The 16881-nt window shown below is 36.7% G+C and overlaps 1 protein-coding gene across 4 annotated transcripts in view; it reads right to left on the bottom strand.

Annotated features, from left to right (window-relative positions):
* Positions 1–16881, bottom strand: part of Mipol1 (mirror-image polydactyly 1) — a 268571-nt gene that overhangs the window by 123296 nt on the left and 128394 nt on the right. For all 4 annotated transcript variants that reach the window (XM_027419671.2, XM_035445015.1, XM_027419670.1 and 1 more), the window contains exon 8: positions 14157–14264. In XM_027419671.2, the coding sequence (XP_027275472.1) occupies positions 14157–14264 (108 nt within the window). The remainder of the gene's footprint in view (positions 1–14156; positions 14265–16881) is intronic.

The raw sequence follows: 16881 nt of genomic DNA on the forward strand, positions 1-16881 counted from the left end.
TTAGTCAACACCATAGTCATGGGTGGCGCAGTGTAGGACAGTCAGATCAGCATGGCCCCAGTGGAAGCATACCCCTCAGTTCCCAACATGGCTTTAGGTGGAAGCCCAGAACCTGGGCCTCCATGGGCCATGGACATCAACACAGACCCTGGCTGAGGTAGGACCCTGAACACATAATTCTTAAAAGAAGAAATACAAATGGCTGAGAAACAAATGTTCAACATCCTTAGTCATCGGAGAAATGCAAATCAAAACTACTTTTGAGATTTCATCTTAAATTAGTCAGAGTGGCTAAGATCAATAAAACAAATGACAGGTTATGTGGGCAAGGATGTGCAGTAATGGGAATATTCATCCATTGTTGGTAGGAGGGCAAAACTGTATGGCCACTTTGGAAATCAGTGTGGCAGTTCCTTGGGTAATGAATATAGACTGATCTACCTCAAAATCCAGCATACCACTCTTGGGCATATGACCAAAGGATGCTTCATCCTACTATAGAGACAGTTGCTCAACCATGTTCTTTGCTGCTCTATTCATAATGGCCAGAAATTAGAAATAGCCTAGATGTCCCTAAATGGATAAGTGCCTAAAGAAAATGTGGTACACTTAAAAATGGAGTAATATTCAGCTGTTAAAAAAATGAAATCATGAAATTCACAGGTAAATGGACAGAGCTGTGAAAAGATCCTCCCAAGTGAGATAACCCTGACCCAGAATAAAAAATATAGTATGCATTCATTTATATGTGGACGTTAACTATAAAGTCTTCAATAAGCAAGCTAAAATCTCTATAATCATAGAGATTAGGTATAGGTTGAGGAACTAGTGCGGAGGACAGGATCTCCCTAGGAAGGGGAAATAAGATAGACAGTTATGCAATTATGGATGGTCGGGGTGAATGGAAGGATCAATATAGAGGGGTAGGAAAGAAGGCATGAGGGAGAGATATTGAGAGAGACAGATAAAACTAAGGGCCATTTGAGGGGGTCACATGGAAATCTAATACAGTAGAGGCTGTACAAAGAAACATATAAGAAGGTAATCTAAATAAAATCATCAAATAATGGGGATTTGGAGACCCAACTGGACATCTCTCATCACCAAATGAAGATTCCAGTTACCAGGAATGGGTTACATCTATTTGAGTTTTAGGCCAAAGGGGCCCCATGTGAATCCACAGATAACCCAGGCTATTGTCAAGGCTATTGGTAGCTCTCCACAACTGACTGTAAGTCCCTATAACACCTATACCACTCATTGAACACAGAGAAGTCAAGCTGGTGCCTACCTAGAGCCTTCACCACTACTGACTAGTGTTCATGTTGCTGAAGGTACTCTGCTACTACAGGAAATAAATACTAACCCATCCACAAACCCTTTGATCTACATTGCAAGATGCACTGGTACAATAGTTGCACAGAGCTTGTAGAAGTAACCAACTGATATCTGATTTGGTTTAAGGATCACTCCATAAAATGTACCCATGGCCAGCAATTCTCAGGTAAACAAGAACCTGAGACTAGATAGTCCAGGGACCTAGGGGAAACCCAAATATTATTGTTCTGCTAAAGGAATACAGCAATAAAATGACTCCTATGACATTCTGCTAAACTCAGTGAGTTCCTTGCTCACTGCTCACCTATCACCAGAGACACTTCCTTCTTCAGTAAATGGAAAAACTTCAGAGACCCACAGCTAGACCATGTCTAGAAACTGAGAAACCTTGGAACCAGAGACTGGGGAAAGGAGGTGTCTTAAACTAGAGGTAATTTGCATTTCCTTGATGATTAGGGATGTTGATCACATTTAAATACTTAATGGACATTTGCTTTCTTTTTTGAAAACTATCTATTAGATTTGTTAGTCCATTTTCTGATTAGCAGTTTTATTTCCTTGGTATTTAACTTCTATAATTCTTCATAATTTCTTGATACTATTCCACTGTCTAAAGTGTGACTGGCAAAGATTTTCTCCCATCTCTGAACTGTCCATTTACTGTGCTGAAACTTTTCTTTTTCATGTAGTTTCATCAGTTGATACTCTGGGCTAGTTTCTGTGTTACTGGTGTGTATTGAAGGATTTCCTACTTATCATAACTTTGACAATGAAAATTGTAAATTACTGACTATTATGTGTAATAGAGTTGCAGAGAGATAAGAGTTGAAGTAGGAATGATTACTGGGAGATTATATTTTTAGGCAAGAGATGATACTGGTTTATATCGGACAGCTGAAAATAGGTAAGTGAGACATAGGTGGGACTCAGGTCTGTTATTAACTGAGAAAGTACTTATGGATGTGTGTGTTTGCATTCTCTTTCTTTCTCTCTCTCCCTCCCTCCCTCCATCCCACCCTCACTCTCTCTCTCTTTGTGTGTGTGTGTGTGTGTGTGTGTGTGTGTGTGTGTGTGTGTGTGTGTGTGTGTTCCTGCCTCTGCCTCCTGAGTGCTGTGATTAAAGGCGTGCGCCACCAACACCCGGCTTATAATAACTTAAAGAGATTTCCCCACATTTTCTTCTAGATGTTTCAACATTTCAGACTTTAAATTAAGATCTTTGATTTATTTGGAAATGATCTTTGTACAGGGAGAAAGATATGAATTAGAACTAAATAAATTTGAATTATATGAATCTTGAACTATAATGATGTCTGGTTGACAAGATATGCCCACTTTGTAATAGTGGCATGCATGTTATGGGTTTAACCAACTACTTTCTGGCTCAATTTTAGGACATCTTCATTCTTCTGCAGGAAGATACTCAGTTTTGCTAATATGATTTGTCTAACAGGTTGTTTTCCAATATATACCTTTTGCCTCCTTTGTCAAAAATTAAATGGGCATAGCTTTAGCATTTTATTTTTGGGTCTTCTATTCTATTCCATTGGTCTACCTACCTGTTTTTATGTCAATATTGCCTTGTTGTCTTTGTCACTATAGCTCTGCAGTATAATTTACGGTTTGTTATGCTAATGCCTCCAGCAAAGATCCAACTCTTTGGTTAATTTTGTGTATTGTTCTTTTTATCTCTACTTCACCAATTTCTTTTCTGAGCTTTATCATTTCCTACCTCATTTACTGTGATTGGGATTGGCTGCTTGTTGTTTTTTAAGAATGATGAGGTATACCACCATTAGTATGAGCCCTTATTGCTATAAATTTTCTTCTTAAGATTTCCTTGGCTATTTCCCAGAGGTTCTGATAAGTTCTGTTTTCATTATCATTTGCCTTTAAGAAATGTTCATTTTACTCTCTGATTTCTTGGATGGCCTACTGTTATTCAAAATGTATTTTTTGTTCTCATTTTTTTTGTGGTTTCTATGGTTTCTCTGAAGTTAATTTCTAGTTTTATTTCATTGTGGTTGGACAGAACACAAGGAATTATCTATGTTTTATTCATTGAGACATGATTTATGTTTTTATAATACAATTTTGGAGAAGTTTCAGGTGCTACTAAGATAAAAGCCATATGGAAACCCACTACTCAGAAGCTTCCTAAAATACATCCATATATAAAATGTTTAAATGAAGTTACTTTGTAATGGGGATTAAATACTCCAATTAGATACCACTTGTTAGCAAATAAGAACCACAGTATCAGAACAGGGCTACCTTATTTTGACTTGTTGTTCAATGGTACCCCATAAGTGCCCTAAAATTACAGGCCATTGCTCATGGTTACCTTCCACCCAGAACTTGATGGAGAAATTGCTGAAGAAATCACTTAATTGAATAATAAACATGGAGAAACCATGCGAATGATGACTTCAAAGCTTCAACCCTACTAGCATCTAGCTTTCATAATGCTGCAAGGTGCTATGAACAGTACCAAAGAAGAACAGTAACTACCCATTCACCCATCTATGAACCCTTTTGAACTACAATGATGTCTGGCTTGATAAGGTATGCCCACTGTTGTAATAGTGGCATGCATGTTATGGGTTTAACCAACTACTTTCTGGCTCAATTTAAGGACATCTTCATGAAATGGAATCCATACCTGGCTCTGTTCATGTGGCCAGGAACCAGTGGCTAGATATGCCATCAGTCCTAAGAAAAAACCTACTACTACTACTCTGTTAAATGAACATAGTATTAAAATGACCCTAATGACTTGTCCCTATACCCATAGATCAGCAACTTTCATTAGAGAAGCTCCTTGTAGATGAAAATTAGCACAGAAACCCATAACTGGTCAATAATGGAACCCAAGAGACTTTGGAGTATATATCACAACCATGAATGGGACACCTGTATTACATCTATTCTCCAACCCACAGAAATATTGGTAGAAGATGAAGTGTTATGATTGTAAGAGCCAGAGGTTGTAGGTGATTTCAAAGAAATGGTGCTTTGTACACAACAGGGTAGTTGCATATGTGAACTCACAGAAACTGTGACAGCATGCACAAAACCTGTATAAGTTTAAACCAGATAAAATCCCAGCACAAAGCAGGGAAATAGGTATGAAGACCCACTCCTGATTGAGGAGCTACTGGCATCTGATAACTACTGAGAGAAGTAATCAGTTTTTTTTTTTTTTAATGGTGTGACATGTGGTATTTTGACCACATGCCAGGGCTGGCAACCACACCAAGAATAATAGGGTAACACAAACTAGACTCAGTGGAGAGAGATGGGAGAAAGGGAGGGAGGGAAGAAAGGAGAGAGAAAGGGACAGAGAGACAGACAGACAGACAGAAAGACAGACAGACAGACAGACAGACACACACACACACACAGCACACAGCACATTAAGCATTAAGTTGGTTGAGTAGGGAAGTGATAGTGGATCTAGAGGAGTTGGGGTAAAGGGTGAATATGATCAAAATACATTATATAAAATTTGCTAAAATGAATAGAATATTATTTAAAAATCTTGGCTAGTTTAAAAAAGAAAGCCTATTAATATTCACTAAAAAAACCTGGTGTTATCCTCCAGCAAAAAACAAATTATTTAGAAAGAATTTTCCGGTTATTAGGATAAACATGCATGTTTATTTATACAATAATAAAAATACCTAAAAATATTATCTTGTACAGTGATTGTGGCTTTGCCATCATTACCACTTCACAATGTTTTATATAATATATGATTATTAACTATGACTTTTTAAACCAAATATATTTTCAGTGTAATTGAGTCAAAGAAGAAACCAAAATTTCAACTTTTCACCTTATTAAAGTATATATTTATAAGTGCTACTGATGATAGTACAATTTGTAATAACAAAACTATTGCTGAGATTAAACACTTCATTTTTTTCTTTGAATTAGAAACAAGATTGTTTGACATGCCAATCCCAGGTCCCACTCCCCCCCAACTAAAACCCTACCTATCACATTTCCTTTCTGCTCCCCAAGGGGAGCAGGTCATCAAGTCTATCATATCCTTTGCAATAGGGCCTAGGCCCACCCCTGTGTGTCTTGGCGAAGGGAGTATTCCTCTATGTGAATTGGGCTCCCAAAGTCCACACCTACGCTAGGGATAAGTACTGAACTACTAACGGAGGTCCCGTAGATTTTCGAGGTCTCCTCACTGAAACCCACGTTCCTGGGGTCTGGATCAGTCCCATGCTGGTATCCCAGCTATCAGTCTGGGGAACAAGAGCTACCTGTTGTTCAGGACAGCTGTTTCTGTGGGTTTTACCAGCCTGGTCTGGACCCCTTTGCTCATCACTCCTCCTCTGCAACTGGATTCAAGTTTAGTTCAGTGATTAGTTGTGGGTGTCTGTTTCTACTTCCACCAGCTTCTGGATGAAGGCTATAGGATAGCATATAAGACAGTCATCAATCTCATTATCAGGAGAGGGCATTTAAGGTAGCCTCTCCTCTGTTGCTTAGATTGTTAGTTGGTGTCATCTTTGTAGATCTCCAGACCTTTACCTAGTGTCTGATTTCTCTGTAAACCTAAAATGTCTCCCTCTATTATAGTATCTCCATTCTTGTTATCGTCTATTCTTCCCCAGACTCAACCTTTCTGCTCCCTCATGTCCTACTCACCCCTCCTCTTCTCTCCTTCCCATTCTCCTAGCTTACTCCCCCACTCTTCCCTTGCTCCCATTTTACTCAGGAGATCTTGTTCTTTTCCTCTTCTCCAGGGGACCATGTATGTCTCTCATAGGCACCTCCTTGTTTACTAGCTTCTCTGGCAGTGTAGATTGTAGGCTGGTAATCCTTTATTCTATGTCTAACATCCACATATGAGTGAGTACATACCACGATTGTATTTGTGTGATTAGGTTACCTCGCTCAGAATGGTTTCTTCTAGTTCCATCCATTTTCCTGAAAATTTCCAGATTCCATTGATTTTTTTTTTTTTTTACGCTGAGTAGTACTCCATTGGGTAAATGTACTACATTTTCTCTATCCATTCTTGAGTTGAGGGATATCTAGGTTGTGGCTATTACAAATAACGATGCAATGAACATCGCTGAACAGATGTCCTTGTTGTATGAATATGCTTCCTTTGGGTATATACCTAAGAGTAGAATTCCTGGATCTTGTGGTAGACTCATTCCCATTTTCCTGAGAAATCACCATACAGATTTCCAAAGTGGCTATACAAGCTGGCATTCCCACCAGCAGTGGAGGAGTGTTCCAGCATAAACCATCATTGGTGTTTTTGATTTTTAGCCAATCTAACAGGAGTAAGATGGTATCTCAGAGTTGTTTTGATTTGCATTTCCCTGATGGCTAATGATATGGAACATTTTCTTATGTGACTTTCAGTCATTTTAGATTCCTCTATTGAGAATTGTCTATTTAGTTCTGTAACCCACCTTTTAATTGGATTGTTTGGTGTTTTGGAAACTTGCTTCTTGAGTTCTTTGTATATTTGAGAGATCAGCCCTCTGTCAGATGTGGGGTTGGTGAATATCTTTTCCCAGTCTGTGGGCTACCGATTTGTCTTACTGACTGTGTCCTTAGCCTTACAGAAGCTTCTCAGTTTCAGGAGGTCCCATTGTTGATCTCAGTGTCTGTGCTACTGGTGTAAAGTTCAGGAAGTGGTCTCCTGTGCCAATTCGTTCAAGGGTATTTCCTACTTTCTCTTCTAATAAGTTCAGTGTGGCTGAATTTATGTTGAGGTCTTTGATCCATTTGGACTTCAGTTTTGTGCATGGCGACAGACATGGATCTATCAGCAGTCTTCTACATGCCAGCATCCAGTTATACCAGCACCATTTGTAGAAAATACTTTCTTCATTCATTGTATAACTTTAGCTGCTTTGTCAAAATTCAGGTGTTCATAGGTGTGTGGGTTAATATCAGGGTTTCCAACTCAATTCCATTGGTCTACCTGTCTATTTTTGTGCCAATACCAAGCTGTTTTCAGGAGTATAGCTCTGTAATAGAGCTTGAAGTCAGAGATGGTGATGCCTCCAAAAGATCCTTTATTGTATAGGGGTTGTTTTGGCTATTCTGGGTCTTTTGTTTTTCCATATATAGTGAAGAATTGTTTTTTAAAAGTCTGTGAAGATTTGGGGTGGGATTTTGATGGGGATTGTATTGAATCTGTAGATTGCTTTTGGCAAGATTGCCATTTTTACTATGTTGACCCTACCAGTCCAAGAAGATGGGAGATCCTTCCATTTTCTAGTATCTTCTTTAATTTCTTTATTTACAGACTCAAAATTCTCATGTTACAGGTCTTTCACTCTTTTTGTTAACATTGCTCCAAGGTATTTTATGTTGTTTTTGGCAATTGTTAAAGGGTGATGTTTCTCTGATTTCTTTCTCCACTAATGTATCACCTGTATGTAGTGGGGCTACAGATTTTGTTGAGTTAATCTTGTATCCTGCCACTTTGCTGAAGGTGTTTATCAGCTGTAGGAGTTCCCTGGTAGAGTTTTTTTATTGGTCACTTATGTAGACTATCATATAATCTGCAAATACTAAAAGTTTGACTTCTTCTTTTCCGATTTGTATTCCCTTGATCTTCTTTTGTTCTCTTATTGCTCTAGCTAGAACTTCAAGGACAATATTGAAGAGGTATGGAGAGAGTGGACAGCCTTGTCTTGTCCCTGATTTTAGAGGAATTCCATTGAGCTTCTCTCCATTTAATTTGATGTTGACTGTTGGCTTGCTGTATATTGTTTTAGTATGTTAAGGTATGTTCCTGTTATCCCTGATTTCTCCAAGACCTTTATCACCAAAGGGAGTTCGATTTTGTCAAAGGCTTTTTCAGCATCTAGTGAGATGATCATGTTTTTTTCTTCAGTCTGTTTATATGTTGGATTACATTGATGGATTTTCATATGTTGAACCATCCTTGAATTCCTGGGATGAAGTCTACTTGATCATGGTAGATGATTTCTCTGATGTGTTCTTGGATTTGATTTGCCAGTATTTTATTGAGTACTTTTGCATCAATGTTCATGAGAGATATTGGTCTATAATTCTCTTTCATAGTTGTATCTTTGTGTGGCTTCGGTATCAAGGTTATTGAAGTCTGGTAAAAAGAGTTTGGCAATGACCCTTTTGCTTTTATTGTGTGGAATACTTTGAGGAGAATTGGTATTAGCTGTATCTTGAATTTCTGGTAGAATTCTGCATTGATGCCATCTGGTCCTGGGCTTTTTTTGGTTGGGAGACTTCTGATGACTGCTTCTATTTCATTAGCGGTTATAGGTCTATTTAAGTTGCTTATCTGTTCTTGATTCAATTTTGGAGAGTGAAATCTGTCCAGAAAATTGTCCATTTCCTTTAGATTTTCGAACTTTGAGGAACATAGGTTTTGAAAGTATCACCTGCTCAAATTCTCTGGATTTGCTCTGTTTCTGTTGTTATGTCCCCCTTTTTATTCCTGATATTATTAATTTGCATGTTCACTCTCTGCCATTTGGTAAGTTTGGATAAAGGTGTGTTGATCTTCTCAAAGAACCAACTCTTTGTTTCATTGATTCTTTGTTTTGTTTTCCTAGTTCCTACTTTATTGATTTCAGCCCTCAATTTGATTATTTCCTGGAGTCTGCTCCTCTGGGGTGTATTGGCTTCTTTGTTTCCTAAAGCTTTCAGTTGTGCTGTTAATTCTCTAGTGTGATTATCCTCCTGTTTCTTCACGTGGGCACTTAGTGTTAGGAACTTTCCTCTTAGCACTGCTTGCAAAGTGTCCCAGAAGTTTGGGGATGTTGTATCACATTCTCATTGAATTCAAGGAAGTCTTTAATTTATTTTTTATTTCTTCCCTGACCCAGGAATGGTGCAATTGGTTGTTACTCAATTTCCATGAGTTTGTAGGTTTTCTGCAATTTGTGTTATTGTTGAATTCTAACTTTAAAGCATGGTGGTCTGATAAGACACAGGGGGTTATTTCAATATTTTTGTACCTGTTGAGGTTTGCTATGTTGCCAAGTATGTGGTCGATTTTAGAGAAGGTTCCATGTGGCACTGAGAAGAAGGTATATTGTTTTGTATGTGGAAGGAATGTTCTACAGATGTCTGTTAAACACAATTGCGCCATATCTTCTATTAGTTCCTTTGTTTCTTTGTTAAGTTTCTGTCTGATGTTCCTGTCCAATGGTGATAGTGGGGTGTTGAAGTCTCCCACTATAATAAGAATGTACGCTTTTATGTGTGATTTGAGTTTTAGTAATGTTTCTTTTATAAACATGGATGCCTTTGTACTTGGGTCACAAATGTTTAGAAGTGAGACTTCATCCTGATGGATTTCTCCTGTGATGAGTAGGAAGTGACCTCCTTCATTCCTTTTGTTTTTAGTTTAAAGTCCAATATGTTGGCTATTAGGATTGCTACCTCTGCTTGTTTCTTGGGTTCATTTGATTGGAAAATCTTTTCTCAACCTTTAATTCTTAGGTACCATCTGTCTTTGAAGTTGAGGTGTGTTACTTGTATGCAGCAGAAGGATGGATTCTGTCTTCTTATCCATTCTGCTAACCTGTGTGTTTTTATGGGCGAGTTAAGACCATTAATATTGAGGGATAGTAATGACCATTGATTGTTCATTCTTGTTTGTTTTGGATTTGGTGGTGGTGGTGAAATTAGGTGTGGGTTTCCATCCCTTTTTTTCTTTTGGCTGTTGATAAAGTGGGATTATTTATTGCCTATATTTTTTTCTGGTTGTAGTTAACTTCCTTGGCTTGCAGTTTTCCTTCCAGAACTTTCTGTAGGGCTGGATTGGTGGATATGTATTTTTTGAATCTGGTTTTGTCATGGAGTATCTTGTTTTCTCCATGTATACTGATTGAAAGCTTTGCTGGGTATAGTAGTCTGGGCTGGCATCTACGGTCTCTTAGTGTAGGTAGAATATCTATCCAGGACCTTCTAGCTTTTAGAGTTTCCGTAGAAAAGTCAGGTGTAATTCTGATATGTTTGCCTTTATATGTTACTTGACCTTTTTTATTTGCTGCTCTTAATATTTTCTCTTTATACTGTATGTTTGGGGTTTTGATTATAATGTGGCGAGGTGACCATTTTTTTTTTTTTTTGGTACAGTCTATTTGGTGTTCTGTAGGCTTCTTGTATTTTCATTGGCATGTCTTTCTTTAGGTTGGGAAAGTTTTCTTCTATGATTTTGTTGAATATGTTTTCTGCACCTTTGAGTTGGATATCTTCACCTTCTTCTATATCTATTACTCTTAGGTTTGGTCTTTTCATGGTATCCCATATTTTCTGGATATTTTGTGTTAGGGATTTGTTGGACTTTAGATTTTCTTTGGTTGATGTGTCTATTTCTCCCAGTGTGTCTTCAACACCTGAGAGTCTCTTTTCCATCTCTTTGTTGGAATGCTTGCATCTGTAGTTCCTGATCGTTTATCCAGCTTTTCTTTTTCCAGCATTCCCTCAGATTGTGCTTTCTTTATCGTCTCTATTTCAGTTTTTAGGTCTTGAAGTGTTTCCTTGAAAGATTTGATATCTTTTATTTTTTGGTTTGTGTTTTTGTTGTTGTTGTTGTTGTTTGTTTCTTTAAGGGATTTTCTCATATCCTCTTTGAGGCCCTCTATCATTTTCATGAAGTTGTTTTTAAGGTCATTCTCTTCTGCTTCATCTGCATTGTGATGTTCAGGTCTTGATGGTTTATGGTCCCTAGTCTCTGGTGGTGTCATTTTGGGTTTTCTGTTGTTGAATGTGCTTTTACATTGTTGTCTTCCCATCCTTTCTTCTGGTGGGTGTAGCAGAAGTTTCTTCCTCTCCTGGTAGGTATGGGACCAAGGTTCCCTTCTGGTAGATGCAAACAGTTCCAATACTCTGATGTCTGTCGTCTTCTCCTGGATGGAGGCAGGACTGTTACTGGGGCCTTGGCAGTCTCTGGGTGTGCTGGATCCCACTGGCCGAGTTCAGATCCCGTGAGCAGACTTCTGGCGTCAGGTGTCCCCAAGTAGGGCAGGGGAACCCTAATCGAAAGCAGCCCCTGTCCAGAGATTAAACACTTCTAAAGACAGTCACTTCTTTTAAAAATGTTCTTAATGTTCATTTAGATACAAACTTAATGTTAAGTCAGTTAATGTTATAATGGTACATATAAATGGACTGATAGTTTCATATCAAACCTGTCATCCATAACTTGAATGACAACCAGAAAAACAATCACCAAATGAAGAGCAAGATTTCCCCCCCAAAACTATTTAAAACTATGATTTAGAATAAATAAATGTGGGTTACAGAGACAGCTCAGTAGTTAAGAGCATTTGCTCCTCTTATAGAGGACCAACCTAGGTTTGGTTCCTAGCACCACACTGAGGTTCACAATGTCGCTCCAGCTCTGGTGATACTATGCTCTCTTTTGACCTCCAAAGGTACTAGGTATATACATAGTGCACATATACACATGCAGCTACACACTAATACACATGAAATAAAACTAAATATTTTTTTTAAAAAATAAGGAGATGTATTTTAAGTGATCTTATTTTCATACTAAATTTAAGTCTTCCATGAAGAAATAATTAAAAATAGACTAAAAGTCAGCATTATACCTGGCAACCACTTTTAAGAATTTCAGTTCATACAGAGATTTTAGAAAAGCATGAATTTCAAAATTTTTCAAAAACTCATTCTTCCTTTTCTCTTTTCCAGGACATAATGTCAGCTTTAGTTAATAGATGCAACATCAAAATCAGACTTTTGAAGAAAAAACAAAAATCAAATAGAAAATATTTTAATGCAGTGTATTTTTCAGGAGTAGACATGAGTTGCATTTACATATTACTTTAAGTGTTATAGTCTAAAGAGATTTTCATTAAACAGGTGATTTGGTTTTGCATTGAAATCCAAGGTGTTTTGGGTAGTGTAACTAAAATAACTTCTCAGAAGTTTGCATGCATTTCTCTCCATAAATAGCCATTATCATTTAAATACATTTATCATAAACATGCAAAAGTGACAGAAATTTATATTATTCCTCACTTTTATTGTATGTTAACAACTACCAAATTACAATCTTTATTTATGTCCTGTTTTAACTTGAAACAGCCATAACATATTGTCACATGATCTGTCCTGAGTCCAGATAATCATCATACTTGGTGGAGGATGGCTTTAGAACACTGATTGCCCATTTTGCATGTAAATACACACTTTAAAAAGTTATACTTAATTCTCATAAAATTATCTATTCTTTGGGGATAATTAAAATAATCATAGTACTCTGTAATTCTCTCTTATCTATAGTTTTAGTCTACTTGTAAATTTAATAGAAAGTGGATTAATGGCAACTAATTTATAAGTCTTTAACTACGAATTTCAAAAATAATTTGTAGAAAAATCTTCTTACTAAATTTCACCCTTTGTACAGATTTTTCAGTGTGTGTATGTGTGTGGGGTGTATTCTTATACAGGCGTATGCTTGTGTGGCTATATGCCTGTGTGGGTGGGTTTTCTGTTTGGGTATTCATGTGGAGGCTAGAGATTGACACTGGTGTCCTTTCAGTTGCTCTCTATCTCATTGTTGGAGACAGGGTCTCTCTGAGCCTACAGCTCATGGCCTACACTAGGCTGGAAGCACCAGGGATCCATTGGCCTCTGTTCCCCACATCAGGGTCACAAATGCACATTTCAATATCCAGTGTTAAATCTGAGTGCAGAGTATCTTAAGTCCCCATCCTTGCATAGCAAGACATTACTGATGGGGCCATCATCACAGCCTTTACCCATTTTTTCAAGGATGTTTTGTCATTAATGTGTTTTGGTTTTGGTTTAATGTGTCAGATGCATGGTATCTACTTATAGTCTAATATAAAAATAAATTTAATGGAACTAACTATGATGTAATCCTAGCAAATCTCTTGTCACACAATAAAAAGATGATGTTTTTGTTCCTCACAGACTAAACTTGTTAATGATTATGAAAGCAACTTGAGGGTGAAGACTATGAGTGTTTCATAGACACTGTCTAAAAACTAAAGTAACGTAAAAGTGGAATGGAAGGGCATGGTGGCACACGCCTTTAATCCCAGCACTTGAGAGACAGAGGCAGGAGAATCTCCAAGTTTGAGACTAGACTGGTCAACAGGTGAGTTCCAGGACAGCCAGGGATACAGGGACACCCTGTTTGGACCCCCTCCCATGAAAAAAAGAAAACCAAAAGAAAAAGAAAAAAGTAGAATGGGAAGTCATGAGCTCGACCCAAATAGTAAGACTCACATTAATAGTTTTTTCTCAGGGTTACTGGATCTGTATTACAAAGAGATAGAACATGTCATGAAATGTATATGTCACATGTTTCAAGTTCTAGTTGAATACACTGACTTTCGGTTTTAACATCTTAAGTATTCCTTCAATTTCCAAACAGATTCACTCATCCTTCAAGCAGCTTTAGTTCTCTGGGTGACAAATACTACAACATTAAAAATTGTTATTATGAATGTTGCTACAAAGAAAAGGCTGATGAGTTATTATTTCTTTTAGAGTGGTCACTTTTTATTAAGTACATAAAAACAGAAAGAAAATAAATATATATCAGAAATTATTAATGTACAGCCACTCAAAATTCAGAAATATGTTTTTTCATGTACACATACATGAAATAAAATAATACCATAACCAAAGGGTGCTGTATGCGTGTTTAAAGAAGGGGTTGTTGGCAAACAGCACAGCTCACTATTGCTGAAATGTACACAACTGATATATGCAGCACAGAAAGCTGGCACCGAGGGCTTACAACCTTAATTTGCCTGCAAGAAGGAACGGCCATTTACCTTCAGAGCACGTTCCTGATTGTTTTCAGCAGTCGGATGTCTCATGTTGTTTGCTGAAGTCTGCTTCTGCTCTTTCAGACGATGAAGCTCCTGGTGCAGCCGTTTGCACTGCCACGAGGGAAGAATACCATTAAGTAACAGAGTTAGCATTTTTTTAACCAAGCCATATGAAGTAATGTAAATAACACCACTGTATTTTCTCAAAGACAAGGATTTCTTTTGCAACAGAAAAATGTTGACTACAAACAAAATAACACTATATACAGAACTTTGGTAATTCAATTACAATTAGTCTTATTATAAATATTATATTGAAAGCATTTAGCTTCATAATATTGGGATCAAACTATGTTCAAATTATTTTATTTGTTGGTCAAATATTTCTAGTTAAAAACCCACTGTTGAATAAAAAGCATGCACCTAAAATTATCAACTTATATTAATCCTTTAAAAATAAAAACGTGTGTTAAGGGACAATCCAGATTTTTAGCTATTTGAAACATTTTACATAACTATACAGACTATAAAATTATATGGTGCAAATTAGGAAGCTATGAAGTTAAAATGGGACATTGCTTAAAGCAATAAAACATAAAACCCATGGTTCAGGATAGAAATTAAAAGTTACTCGTGATTACTTTAAAAATAGTATATTTGAATAATAACCAATAAATGGGCATACTAATTTAAGATTTGGACAACACCCTTTGTAGACTACTTTATAAATGGCTACTTGCCATAGTGAATAGAAAATGATTAGTTTTCATGTTACAATCAAAATGTAAGCTATGATTCAAATTAGTACTTCTTACTATGGCCTCAATTTCAATGTGCCATCTGTATCAGTACTTCCTTGGAGTAATATACAAATCTTTTGAAAAGAAAAAAGAAAGGCTTAACAGGCTCTTCTTAATGTTGATTTAGACTACCTGAGGTTGATATACACATATAAAATTTATTGTACACAGCTCATGCATATAAAATACTGTTAGCACACTGACCAATTAAATAAAGTAACCATAAAAATCAAGACATTTCAAGTTAATATTAATTTAAATTTGCTCACTGCTTTATGAAGATAAATTCTGGGGCATTGAGGAGATGATTTGTAAGGAAAGGTACCCACTGCACAAATGAAGTTGTGAATCCACATCACTAGAACTAAGAAAAAAGTCAGATACAGTACTATGTCTGCAATCCTATGTCTGCAATCCTAGTGCTCCTATGGCACAATGGAATGTGGAGATGGGAGAATGCCCACAAGCCCCTTGGCCAGCTGGCTTGTCTCAAATTAAGTGAGATAACCTGATGTTATCCTCAAAACTCCACATGCATGCCAAGGCATGGGTATGCCTCCGCTCACACAAATGAACATGTAAATATATACATATGCACATTGTACAAACACACAAAGGTAAAATATTCCAAACTTATGATGTGGTGCTCACTGGTTAAGTGGCAGTTCTCTTTCATTGTTATGTTCATTCTACTATGTGTTATGTGACAACCAATGCATTTATCACATTTTATAAATGTGACACAATTCCTTTCATTATTATTTGGAGGGAACACGTGATTACCATTACAGTTTATCTATTTTTGGCTTTTCAAGCTCACAACAACAAGAAATTCTGTCTCATAGTGAAAATAAAAATTATGTACCTGAGAATAAACTACAGCTTTTATCTACTATGATCGTCTCTATCTTTCGATTAATTTTATAAAGAAATGATTAAGTATCAAAAACTAAAGACTAAATGACCTATGGAAGTTCAAAGGCAAAGTAAATAATTTCAGCCATAGAAAAAAAAAAATTTATGAAGCAGAGCAATCTCAAATTGGACTTATTTTCAGTATATTATTCTGTAAGATGAAACTAAAAATAAAAAAGAACACAAGAGGAAAAGAATAAAGGTAGAAGTATCAGAGGAATATTAGGAAAAATGAGGAGCATCAAAAGTTGTCTGGTACAGGGAAACTTCACCAATGATATCTCAACAACATGGCTGTCTGAACAAGACCTGAGGAAGTACACCACCAACAGACATGCTAACATGAAAGGGAGGGATCTCATGGTACACACAGACACACACAGAGAGTGTACACACACAGAGTGTACACACACACTCACACACAAAGTGTACACACACACACACACACACACACACACACACACACAGTTTACACACACACACACAGTTTACACACACACACAGAGTGTACACACACTAAATTCTAAAAAGACATGCCACATTTTTGAGAGGGAACATGGTATGTGTGGGGTATGTGAGAGGGTATGGAGTAAGAAGAAAGAAGGAAAATTATGTAACTATATTTTAATTTAAAATTTTATAAAGTTGTTGCCCAGCAATATGATTTTTTTTCAGGAAATCAGCGATAACCTCAAAATAAATACTTTTACCACACATTTGCAGCAAAAACAATAAATAAAAACTACTCTTGCTTAAGAGATAAGTATTAAATTTATTTACTATGCTCATGAGATTTGGACTTAATATTAATATTAATCTGAGATTCACTGACAGTGAGAGCCAAATGACTGTTTTGAAATAAGAAATAGAATAAAAGTTCTTTCTACATATACATTTGTGATTAATATTTAATTATACTGAAGATTTCTTTAGACCTATTTAATCCTATATATTTATTTATGTAAGTCTATAGTTTTCAAGTTGAACACACTTCCCACAATGAAATTATGAGA

This window comes from Cricetulus griseus, chromosome 5 (genome assembly GCF_003668045.3).
Source record: "Cricetulus griseus strain 17A/GY chromosome 5, alternate assembly CriGri-PICRH-1.0, whole genome shotgun sequence".
Taxonomy (NCBI): Eukaryota; Metazoa; Chordata; class Mammalia; order Rodentia; family Cricetidae; genus Cricetulus; species Cricetulus griseus.